The 12,775-nt window shown below is 43.1% G+C and overlaps 1 protein-coding gene across 4 annotated transcripts in view; it reads right to left on the bottom strand.

Moving 5' to 3' along the window:
- LOC124616689 (membralin) overlaps positions 1-12,775 on the bottom strand; it is a 495,400-nt gene that overhangs the window by 305,373 nt on the left and 177,252 nt on the right. For all 4 annotated transcript variants that reach the window (XM_047145027.1, XM_047145025.1, XM_047145024.1 and 1 more), the window contains one exon: positions 3,029-3,086. In XM_047145027.1, the coding sequence (XP_047000983.1) occupies positions 3,029-3,086 (58 nt within the window). The remainder of the gene's footprint in view (positions 1-3,028; positions 3,087-12,775) is intronic.

Here is a 12,775-nt window from a genome sequence, read left to right as displayed (position 1 = left end):
TATACATACAATCTGTCACACAGACTACTTGAAAAATACGCTGTATACTTTGCTAGGGGGAAAAGAGTGTGATCGCTGGAAAACTATTTTTATCTACTTAGTTGTTACACTAGAAACCTCTAAAATGACAGTTATCACCTGCCAGCATTAATGCAAACAACGCAAATGATCAGGTCACTTACTCATTTCCAGTTTTAATCGGCGTGATAGGTACGGAATCGTTGTCGTTTACTTTCACGGAAATTTGTTGTGACGTTTCTTTTTAATAAAACGAAATGCAAAGCTTGAGTTCCGTTCCCATCTTATGGTATTTATCGCCTTTCTCATGTCCCCAGTTACGCCTTTGAGTGTCTCAACAATTTTCTTCCAATCAGATTTCTCTTACTTCTGTACTTGCTTTGTGGATCTCTTGGACCCTTAAGCACCGACGATATCGACGAGTGAATCTCGTATCAGCACGATTACATTTTGTTCAGCCCACTCCAGCCCTCATGCATCTCGTATCAACAGAAGAAACCAGAAGAAACAGTTCGTGCGCAAAGCATCATACGAATGCTCTCCGTGCTGTTAGCGCTGAATCGGGAAGAGTGCAAACTTCCTTAGAAGGTTTGATGAAAGACCGACAACCAGCAGAACACGAGAGAGCACCAGCGAATGAGAACGGAACACGACCAATCGCTGTTCGCTGGTACTCGCCTGTCAGTTACACCGTAGAGAATTTCTCCTTCGCAGCTGCTTGTTCGCTTTCTTTGCTCCGCTGTAAACCAGATTTTATAGGCTTTAGCTTACATTTATTCACATTTAATGAGAACTGTCATTCATTATACCAAGTGGAAATTTTGTCCAAGTCTTCATGCAGTTCTTTACGACCATCCAACGACGATACTTCCCTACATATAACAGCACTTTCAGTGAACAGTGTCACTGAATCCATCTCATACTCTCCAAGCTCTAGTCCCATTACGAAAACAGTCTCCAGTCAGTCAGGACACTCACATTACGCAAGTCTCCTGTTTGTGTTGTTTCACAGACTGCATCAGATGATTCTCTGATAGCGGTATGTACATAAGTAATCGTCTTGCCTGGGCAGCTCAGTCAGCAGAGCAATTGTTCGTGAAGGCAAAGTTCCCAGGTTCAAGTCCCAGCACAGTGTTAGTATGCCACGGAGATTCAATATTCAAAAATATGAACTTTGAACGCAAGCCAGCAGTTAAGAATCAGTTTGGCTACCGGTCACTGACTGTATACACTATGTGATCAAAAGTTTCCGGACACCTGGCTGAAAATGACTTACAAGTTCGTGGCGCCCTCCAACGGTAACGCTGGAATTCAATATGGTGCTGGTTAACCCTTAGCCTTGATGACAGCTTCCACTCTCGCAGGAATACGTTCAATAAGGTGCTGGAAGGTTTCCTGAGGAATGGCAGCCCTTTCTTCACGGAGTTCTGCACTGAGGAGAGGTATCTATGTCAGTCGGTGAGGCCTGGCACGAAGTCGGCGTTCCAAAACATCCCAAAGGTGTTCTGTAGGATTCAGGTTAGGACTCTGTGCAGGCCAGTCCATTTCAGGGATGTTATCGTCGTGTAACCACACCGCCGAAGGCCGTGCATTACGAACAGGTGGTCGATCGTGTTAAAAGATGCAATCGCCACCTCCAATTGCTCTTCAACAGTGGAATGCAAGAATGTGCTTAAAACATCAATGTAGGCCTTTGCTGTGATAGTGCCACGCAAAACAACAAGGGGTGCAAGCTCCCTCCATGAAAAACATGACCACACCATATTACACATGCTGGCAGCTGATATTCACCAGGCATTCGCCATACCCGCACCCTGCCATCGGACCGCCACATTGTGTACCGTGATTCGTCACTCCACACAACGTTTTTCACTATTCAATCGTCCAATGTTTACTCTCCTTACACCAAGCGAGGCGTCGTCTGGCATTTACCGGCGTGATGTGTGGTTTATGAGCAGCAGCTCGACCATGAAATCCAAGTTTCTCACCTCTCGCCTAGCTGTCATAGCACTTGCTGTGGATCCTGATGCAGTTTGGAATTCCTGTGTGACGGTCTGGATAGATGTCAACCTATTACACATTACGACCCTCTTCAACGGTCGACGCTCTCCGTCAGTCAACAGACGAGGTCGGCCTGTATGTTTTGTGCTGTACGTTTCCACTTCACTATCACATCGGAAACAGTGGACCTGGGGATGATTAGGAATGTTGAAATCTCGCGTACAGACGTATGGCAAAAGTGACACCCATCACCTGACTACGTTCGATGTCCGTGAGTTCCGCGACGCACCCCATTCTGCTCTCTCACGATGTCTATTGACTACTGAAGCCGCTGATATGGAGTACCTGGCACTAGGTGGCAACACAATGCACCTAGTACGAAAACCGTATGTTTTTGGGGGTGTCCTGATACTTTTGATCACATAGTGTATTTGTGATAAAGGCTATTAATAAACGGTATGCAGTAAGTAATGGCGGATCGCGTTGCGCTTCTTCCTGACACCATGTTAAGTTTTTACACATAATTGACATGCATTAGATACAATGAAGTAAAAAGAAATGTAAACCTAACTTAGTAACTGGGTTCGAACAACTTTGACCAAAATAATAGGGTTTCATCGATCAGTTTAAATAACCTGCACTGAATTAAAGTGCAATATGCAGATGTTGCAGTAACTGTAGAAAGATGAGGAGAACGTAGACCTATGATCAAGCAGTATTTGAAAAAAGCCGATGAACTAATTTACGAATGCCAGATATACTGATATTTTGATCAAGATAATGGACGGAGATGGGCCTAAGCATACAAGCACCCCGGGAACAAAAAAAAAAAAAAATGTACCCCAGTAAAACATGAGTCGTCACTGATTTTAGCTTTCCTTTAACCAACTATTTTTCTCTTTGAAAGCACGGAGATACATAGCAAGGTTTTATTTTATTTTAAAATATGTATGTCATAATCAAACAAACTACTGCTGAAGTATAAAATCAAACGTAGTTCTGTACTCACCTATGAAAACAAATATCTGGTGGTGGGAGTACCGCAGCAGCATGGAAATGGACACAGTCTGAAAACGAAACAGTAGCGTTAGTTCGACACAGAACGTGCAATTTCTATGTTTACAAATATAAATTAGAAAACGTTTCACACAAGCATTGCCGTCGTTTACCAGTCCAACAAACTGCAAAGGCTTTTTCCAACAGCTACTTCCTATCGTCTGCTCCCAATTCAGATTCTGGATACAGTTAATGGGCGCGTACTTCCCGCATTTGAAAATATTTGTCCATCAGATGCAAAAAAGTAGTAATATCACTAAAAGTGATAGCTCTATGAATGAAAACGATATTTATAGACTCACTATCGCATCTCATTATTATGCCCACCTTTGCACATGACGTCTATCGCGTAAGCCCAGACATGTGTAAAATGATATACTTACTGCCAAGCATCCTACTCTACAATAGTTTAACCTCGAGGGAAACACTTGTAGCTCCAGACGAGATTCACGTTAAGCTACAAGAAGCGCTTCTTTTCTCTACATTTGATATTACCCACAATATAACTTCATATATGTTCACCAAATTACATTTCGCATAACTACTTGTCCGAAGTTTACCATTCAGAGTATTTTTTCCTTTTTTTTAGCATTCATACTGGTCCAACTTTACTTTTATTAGTTTTACGCATACAACGGAAATCTGGCTAATGAGAATAAGCCACTTTAGTTTGCTCAACATATACTGTCCGAAGACAGCACAAGAAAATTTTTTGCTGTATCAGTCTCAAAAATTTTTGTTATCTCAGGAAGAACATTTTCAATTCAAATTTTTGAAGGGGAGCCAATTTCGACCTTCACTGGAATTCAGCATGTAGAAAACAAACATAAAATTTGTATTTAATATAATGGTAAAGAGTACCAGAAGAGGTTTCGTGATGAGCTAAAGGATGGACAAAAAAGGCAACTATCGTGGCCTTAAAATAACAACAAGAAAAAGTAAAGTGCCGGGCTACAAATCCAAAGGTGCAGCATGAATAACTCAGTTTGTTGCAGGATTTTCTCTATAGCTTTCTCCCTCTGGTAACGAATTGTATATATGAAAAACATGAAACTACAGAATCGTCAATAATGTGACTGAGTCAATTCAGACACAGTTTTCACCCTATCTACACTTGCGTCATGAGGGACGATGATGATTTATAGCTCTCCTTACCCCTTCCCATGGAGGACAATTGCCTTACGTATAAATGGCCGGCTGTTATCCAGTTGTTTGGAGACAGATAAGTGTGTTTATTTAGAAACCTTATCCCCATAATTTATTACCTAATATACAGTCCAATATGGTTACCACAATCAAACACGGTGCTTCCACAATGAAATTTTCACTCTGCAGCGGAGCGTGCAGTGATATGAAACTTCCTGGCAGATTAGAACTGTGTACCGGACGAAGATTCGAACTCGGGACCTTTGCCTTTCGCAGGCAAGTGCTCTACCATCTGAGCTAACCAAGCACGACTCACGCCCCGTCCTCGCATCTTTAATTTCGCCAGTACCTCCTCTCCTACCTTCCAAGCTTCACAGAATGTCTCCTGCGAAACTAGCAGAACTAGCACTCCTGGGAGAAAGGATATTGCGGAGACATATCCATATAAGTATATAGTTCTGGCAATACCCTGTGCGGATGCACACACATTCCCCGAACTCTTACGGGACTTGGGAAGAATGTCTTCCACGAGTAATGAGTGTGTTGGGGGTGGGACACTACGAATGTAGTGTGTGGACATACAAGTTAAGAATGTGGGTCTCGCGGGAGGCGTGCGCGAGATAGTCCCGGCAGTCGCGCTATCCTCTGTGCCCTCCGTAGCTCAGATGGATAGAGCGTCTGCCATGTAAGCAGGAGATCCCGGGTTCGAATCACGGTCGGGGCACACATTTTCACCTGTCCCAGTTGATATGTATCAACGCCCATCAGCAGCTGGAAGTGTTAATATAATTCTAATTTCACTCTAGGCGGCAGCATATCATGTGTGTGTGTGTCTGTTCTTTCGGACATGTCCGAAAGAACAGACATATCCATTTAAGTATATGTCTCCGCAGTATCCTTTCTTCCAGGAGTACTAGTTCTGCAAGGTTCGTAGAAGAGCTTCTGTGAAGTTTGGAAGGTACGAGACGAGGTACTGGCGGAATTAAAGCTGTGAGGACGGACGTGAGTTGTGCTGGAGTAGTTCAGTTGGTAGAGCACTTGCCCGCGAAAGGCAAAGGTCCCAAGTTCGAGTCTCGGTCCGGCACACAGTTTTAATCTGTCAAGAAGTTTCATCTCGGTTCCTTCTAACGACATATGAACAGCTTCCGCTCCAACATAAAAACTCACTGCGGAGGTGCAAAAGAACTAACAGCTATCCCTCCTAGTTGCGTTGGTTACCAGGAATGGTGGAAAACCTGAGCGATAGCATCTACTGACAACCGCACACACAGACCGATACTTGCACAAACTTTCAAATCATCACTCGAGCAAAAAAATAGGAATGATTAATGCGCTTGTAACTCGTGCAAGACGAATATGTGAGACGCTATATCTCTGGTGCGATATGCAACACCTGGAATGCGTTCTGAGGAGCAAGGGGTACTCAATCCGGTGCATAAGAAGTGTCACGAAATCTAACACTCGGCAAAGTGACATGTCGGGTACAGTCTAACGACATACAACCCCAGGGTGATGAGCAGAATCGGCTGTATGCTTCGCAAATACGGCCTAAAGACTATTTTAGAAACCGATTAAGAAGATCAAAGGAGGTGTCACACTAGCAAAGGACAAAAGATATCCACTCGAAACGTCGAAAATATACCGTCTACCATGTATACGTGGAAAAGTCTATTTTGAAATGACTGGACGATCCATCGACACCAAGTTTACCGAACAAACGATACTGCATGTTGGGACAGCTGGAGAAATCGGGCGTGGCGGAGCACTCGCTGTGTAAGAAGAACCACATGAACTTCGCCAACGCTGCAGTCTGGAACCGCGAGACCGCTACGGTCGCAGGTTCGAATCCTGCCTCGGGCATGGATGTGTGTGATGTCCTTAGGTTAGTTAGGTTTAACTAGTTCTAAGTTCTAGGGGACTAATGACCTCAGCAGTTGAGTCCCACAGTGCTCAGAGCCATTTGAACCATTTTTGAACTTCGCCAACAAGCAGGCTCTCGCTGTCGAGAAGAGCTACCACGCCCGCTTGTTCAAAGAAGTCATAAAATTTCACAAACATGAACATAGTTTCAACAACAAAAAATAAAGCCTCGAAGTAAATGGATCCTATATTCCCGTGTTGCAGCAAACTTCCGTTGCAGTTTAATATCAGAACAGTACCATTAATTATTTTTATGGGATACTGATTTTATTACCGTCCAGAAAAACATCTTTGAACTGTAGAGGAGAGAAAGACACTTTTTAGCTGGTCGCTCCTAGGATTTCGTTCCTCGTACGGTTTTACTCGATGTTCAGATTGTTCGTCCTCTGTCTTCACCTTCCTTTTGGCGCAGGCTTCCGAGCGAATGACACGCTTTCAGCCATTGTCCTGCCTTAATATTACACGCCTATTTCATTGTCTGTTAGGTCAGGAAGACAGGCATTTATATAAAAATTTTATCACTACAGCACCAACGGAAAGAAGTCACTAAAAAAAAACAACGTGAAAAAGACATTTTGTAATTCATTTGGTAGTTAGATGTGAAACGAATACACTTAACATTATTTTTAATTTCCTACGTTGAAGAACGATATCCTATGTACTTATGATTGTGACAGTCCGCATATAACAACGCTGTGGGAGATAGACATTTAAAAAATTAACGTTATCTAATATTTATGTCGGCACAGCCACGTGTATAAAGAGAATCATGCATCATCAGTGAAAGTAGTAACTTATTTCAGTATCTGTTTAGTAAGAATTGATATGAAGGACTAATGATCGTTCTTTTACACGGAAACACAAAGTCAGAAGATCAAATGATATTTCACTCATTTATTTAATAATTTCAATCCAAAAGTTATTTCACATATACAATATTTTCTATACGTCTGTTCACGCGGACGCTACCGCAGGTAGCATGGAGAGAAATACAGCGTTGATTACGTCAGGTAAAAGCCCTCAGACGCTGGCTAGACAGGTACATTATAATCTCCAGCCTGCCATCAGCAATGGAGGGTTGACCTTTGACATTGCCAGCCACTCGGCACTGTGAAACGTTAGGAAAGCTGTTAAACAAAAGTTCACCGAAGAGCCCGAGACGGAAGCCAACAGGCAATACGGCAAGAAGTGAACACGAAAACCTCAACAACTTTGTACATCTGATTATTAATTCAGAGGAAGAGATTTCTTTCAAAGTTGACACACGAAAATTATAAGACGTTTGTATGGGTGAGGTATCAAGTTAACAACCGAGAGCCATTAGAGGCGAAAACTCTGCTAGCTTATCATGCGAATTTCAAGAAAGTATCTGTGGGGAAATCAATACAAGTGAAAGGCAAATAAATAATCTTTCAATTCAATGAGAGCAAAAAGGTACTACAGCTACCCAAGAGTCCATATTAAATTTGGTACAAAAATCAACAATGACACCATAAGCATAAAGAATAAGCTGATGGAAAAAATCGCAACATCAGAAAATAATGTAGAGTAATAAAATTTACGGAGTACATTTGTCTAGGTAACATATTTAAGTGATTAGCACTGCCGGGTCAGAGGTTAATGTAAGCACGAGATAGCCGTTGTAAATGTGAAATCCTGGTGCATTAATAATCGGTGTAACCGCCAGAGTGCTGAACGCATGTATACAAACGTGCATGCATTGTGGTGTACAGGCACCGGGTGCGAGTTCGTGGGATGGAGTTCCGTGCCTGTTGCACTTTGTAAGTATAGGTGCAGTTAAAGTTCTTTGAGGCTGAAGCTAGAGTTGTTGTCCGACGATGTCTCATATGTGCTCGACTGGAGGCAGATCTGGGCACTGAGTAGGTCAAGGCAACACGTCAAGACATTGTTGAGCATGCAGGGTTACAACAGCGGTTTAGGGACGAGCGTTATCCTGTTGGAAAGCACCCCCTGGGATGCTGTTTATGAGTGGCAGCACAACAGGTCGAATCACCAGACTGACGTACGAATTTGCAACCAGGGTGCGTGGGATAACCACGACAGTGCTCCTGCTGTCATAAGAAATCACGCCCCAGACCATAACTAGAGGTGTAGGTCCAGGGGTCCAGCACGCGAACAGGTTGGTTGCGGGTCCTCGACCAACCTGATTCTAACCAACACACGGCCATCACTGCCATTGAGGCAGAGCCAGCTTTCATAAGGAAACACAAAAGACCTCCGCCCTGCCCTTCAATGAGCCTTCGTTTAACACCACTTACTTAGGGTCAGTGGAATGCACGCTACGAGGCGTCTGGGTCTGAGCTGTCCTTAAAGAAACGGTTTTGTAACAGTTCGTTGTCTCATTATGGTGTCAGCTGGTGCTGAAATTGGTGCTGCAAATGCATTATGACGTGCCGGAGCCATACACCGAACACATCAGTCTTCCCTCTCGGTAGCGCCACGTGGGCGTCAGGAGCCCGCCGGGTCTAGGGAGGCGGAGGGGTGGGGAGGTGTGGGGAGGGGAAGGTTGGTTGGTTGGTTGGTTTCGGGGAAGGAGACCAGACAGCGAGGTCATCGGTCCCATCGGATTAGGGAAGGATGGGGAAGGAATTCGGCCGTGCCCTTTCAGAGGAACCATCCCGGCATTTGCCTGGAGTGATTTAGGGAAATCACGGAAAACCTAAATCAGGATGGCCGGACGCGGGATTGAACCGTCGTCCTCCCGAATGCGAGTCCAGTGTCTAACCACTGCGCCACCTCGCTCGGTTGGAGGGGAAGGAGGGGGGGGCAAACAGAGGTATCTGACCCAGGCGGCAATTTGAGGGGGGGGGGGCAAATTCATATTCTTGAAGGAAAAAAAAACATTGTTTAACAAAGCGCCTAGCATCCAGCATTGATCAATCGACTACTCATATTATTTTCAAACGCATCTCTGTTGGTTTTTGAACACTTTTGAACACGTTCTAAGTTGACTTCTGAGCGAATCATAGCTGGCCGATGTGGCCGCGCGGTTCTAGGCGCTTCAATCTGGAACCGCATGACCGCTACGGTCGCAGGTTCGAATCCTGCTTCGGTCATGGATGTGTGTGATATCCTTAGGTTAGTTAGGTTTAAGTAGTTCTAAGTTCTAGGGGACTGATGACCACAGATGTTAAGTCCCATAGTGCTCAGAGCCATCTGAGCCAATTTGAGCGAATCGTAAGATGATATCTGATGCGTGCATAATGTAGGTGATGTCTCTGCCACGGAAATCCACGTTGCATCTAGAAATAAACAAATTTCCCGCAGCCGAATCAACCCGAACAAGTGAATGCCAATCGGTGTTTGTTTATGTAGTTGATCGAGTGTGCGAATGATCGGCGTTGTAATAATCATTAGCGAAATTCATAGATTCAGACCACCAGAGTGGAAATAAACGACTAGCAGGAATAACATGTGCGAAACATTACATTATCTTCTCGGTGTATCCAAGAAAATAAAATTTTGAGGGAAAATTTTTGCCAGATCGCTACACTTGTTGTACTGTCCCTTGTTAATAGCAGCTTAAGTTCTAGTCTCGGAATAACGCGGAAAAAGCATTGTACGAAAACTTAATATAACTTGTCTCTTGTCTTTACAGGTTTTGTTTCCTATATTTAATTTTTTGTCACACAAAAGGAAGAGTTATTGGCTAATAGGCAGCAAATTCCCTGAAGAGTTCTTATTCTCCCGGTCACAAATAATTCCACCCATTATTTACTGTGAGTTTTTTTAAAGGGGGGAGGGTGTGAAACCGGCCGACTGGGAGAAGGAGAGGCCCCACAGCACATTTTAATTTCCACTGTACTGAATGTAGGTTTGATGGTTTCCATTACAAAATATCCACGTTTGAATTCCACAGAGCGAAATACAGTGACATGCGATGGAAAAATGCTGTGAGAAGATGCGTGGCACTGCAATTTGGGTACACTCAAGGCCAAGTAACTTAAGTTTCCTCGAACATGTATGTTTCATACAGCAAACTATTCAGGAAAGTGTGCGCTACAAAATGAACATATTTTTGAAAATTTTTTGTTTTAATTTTGACGTCCTGTCTCAAACGCCAGACGGGGGTGGAGGACGCCACTATCAAGTTCTTGCCCCGATTCCGAAATATCGTAGATCCGGAGCTGGTAGCCTGGTCTTCTTTCGACTGTACATTCTGGTGACCATAGCTGCCAGCAATCATGTACAGTGGCTACATTCTTGGCCAAGTCTTTCTGGAATATCGCAGAAGGAACATCCAGCTTCTCGTAGGTCTAATACAAGACCTCGTTCAAACTCAGCGGAGTGTTGATAACCGTGTCTTTGTCGCTTTAGAGGTATTCTTGACAAACGTCAACTCACCGTGCCCAACATAACTAACGTTCACGACCGCCACAACGTGTATTTAAAGCAAACCTGATTTGCATACTCATAGTGGCGCTACTAGCGCCACTCTTGTGCGACTGGGGTTAAATCTGAACAGACATCATCCTTCAGATGCACAAACACGATTACCGACTTTCGTTTATGTAGCGCAGCTCCTTCTTGATGTTGTGACTTTTTTCTGTCATTGTATCAATATATGACAAATTATTATTCGAAAAACCTGATTAGACATGCTTTGAAATCAAATCGAAGGCCAAACGATTCTTCCGATACAGACAGAATGGCAAGATCCCAAGAACCATTGAGTAAGCTTGACAATTTTATGTGTCTGTTGACTAACTCTGTAGCCTCCAGTTTTTCCATTATTTCTTATTTTTATAAAATTTTATTTCGATATTTTAATCGCTAACTCTGGGCACCATCGTCAGACCCTCCTACGCAAAATGAAATAAAGGCTCCAGACGTAGCGCAGAAATTCTCCGTTATTGCAAAAGATTAAGACCTCACTTTTTCTAGAGCGAAAACAAACGCAATGGCATTCCCTGTCAAGGAACCAGTTCGATCAAAATTCGTACCCGCATTTTATTAACTTCAGTTTGTGAGGTCTCCTATTTTCTAAATCTGAGACGTAAAAACAAATTTTGGAGGTATCAAGTACGTGGCGTATCGTCAGAAATTTAAAAAAAGTAAGCACTGAAACAATTATGAAATTCTGCAAAACAGTAATCAAGCAGGCACTGTAATACGCCAGACGACGCCAAGACGACAAAGAAAAAGAAGAAACAAGATACACATTCGAGATGGGATTCGTAAGGAGAGTTCTGGGTATAATACGACACGGCTGGCACAAATGAAGATATCAGAAGACAACTCCATACAACTGCATTTAATGACATAATGAATTATAGAGAAAATGTTTGTTACATTGAGATGTATGAAAAATTACAGATTTGCATAGAACTTAATGATCTAGAAACCTTAGAGAAACTAAGTGGGGAGACAGAGATTTCACTTGGTGGAACACGTCTAAGACCTATTCCATGACGTCATCATGATAAGTCTATTCAGAAGTGTGCGGAAATTCACAAGTAAAGGTACCTTCGTGGGATGTCCACGAAAACTACGTGAATGTCCTCTCCTTTGCTCCTTCACTCTTCCCCATTCTGATATGATTATACGACAAACTACATCCTTTGTCTACTACTCCTACACTTCCAATATCAGTTATTGTGTCGAATTCAGTTAATCGCTGTATTCACTCCCCGTTTCTTGCATAGTCTTTTCATACGTATGACTTCAGAAACCTGATTTTTAGTCCGAAATCCATATTCAACACTAGCATTTCGATTCTTGTGTTACAGAACAGAATATGAAAATCTAGCTAATGTTTAATCCCAAACGCTGGAAAATTTTAAATGAACTAAGGTCCCGCCGTTGGCACAGAAGTGACTTCCTGGTAACCGCAAGCTACCTATTTCTACTGAAAGTACAAATTATCGTAACCAGTCACATTTATCACATTACACTTTCCCCTGCGTGTTTCAGAGGAGTATACCTTTATCATCAGGTGGAGTGGGATTGCTGTATGTACAAGTGTTATGTAACTTGCGTTCTTTGGCAGCAGAAGAAACTATTTTAGTACAAAGGGCATACGCTTTAGGTATTAGCTTCTAATACGGCAGCTTTGGGTAGTTTAATTTGCAGCATTTGATTTAAATAAGAGTGCCGCAAACTGTGAGCACTGACACTATGTGGTCAAAACATCTACATAACTTTGAGCTCGCTCTGGCAGTACGCAGGTTACTCAAAAGTCGCACATTACAATACTTTCGCGCCCTATTAATTGACATAAATACACCTGATGATGGGACGTAATCTTCCGAACCGTGTAGTGGCAAGTGCAACGGAACAGATACGGGCAGTTCAACGATTTGTACATTTCACTGATGTTCATGAACTTCACGGACAGGCCTTGCCTAAAAAAAAAAGAAATAAATAAACAAATAAAAAACCCAAGATAACTCTTTATGTGTTAGGATCGATCGAGCACGAATGCCTATCCCCCCGGTCAACATACTGAATCGCTGGGTTGCGCGGCAACGCTTGTGAAATCAAACATTTACTGCCAAATTCATCAACGCGTCTATCGTCCGCTGCGGGGTGGGGGAGTGCCGATCTAGAGCGCGAGTGGATAGGGTATGAGTGGTGCAAGCTAGATTACACGGCTCCGGCTCCCACTCTCCCA

Source organism: Schistocerca americana, chromosome 5 (assembly GCF_021461395.2).
Source record: "Schistocerca americana isolate TAMUIC-IGC-003095 chromosome 5, iqSchAmer2.1, whole genome shotgun sequence".
NCBI classification, from domain to species: domain Eukaryota; kingdom Metazoa; phylum Arthropoda; class Insecta; order Orthoptera; family Acrididae; genus Schistocerca; species Schistocerca americana.
The sequence above is the reverse complement of the archived record's forward strand: the minus strand, read 5'-3'. Positions and strand labels throughout refer to the sequence as shown.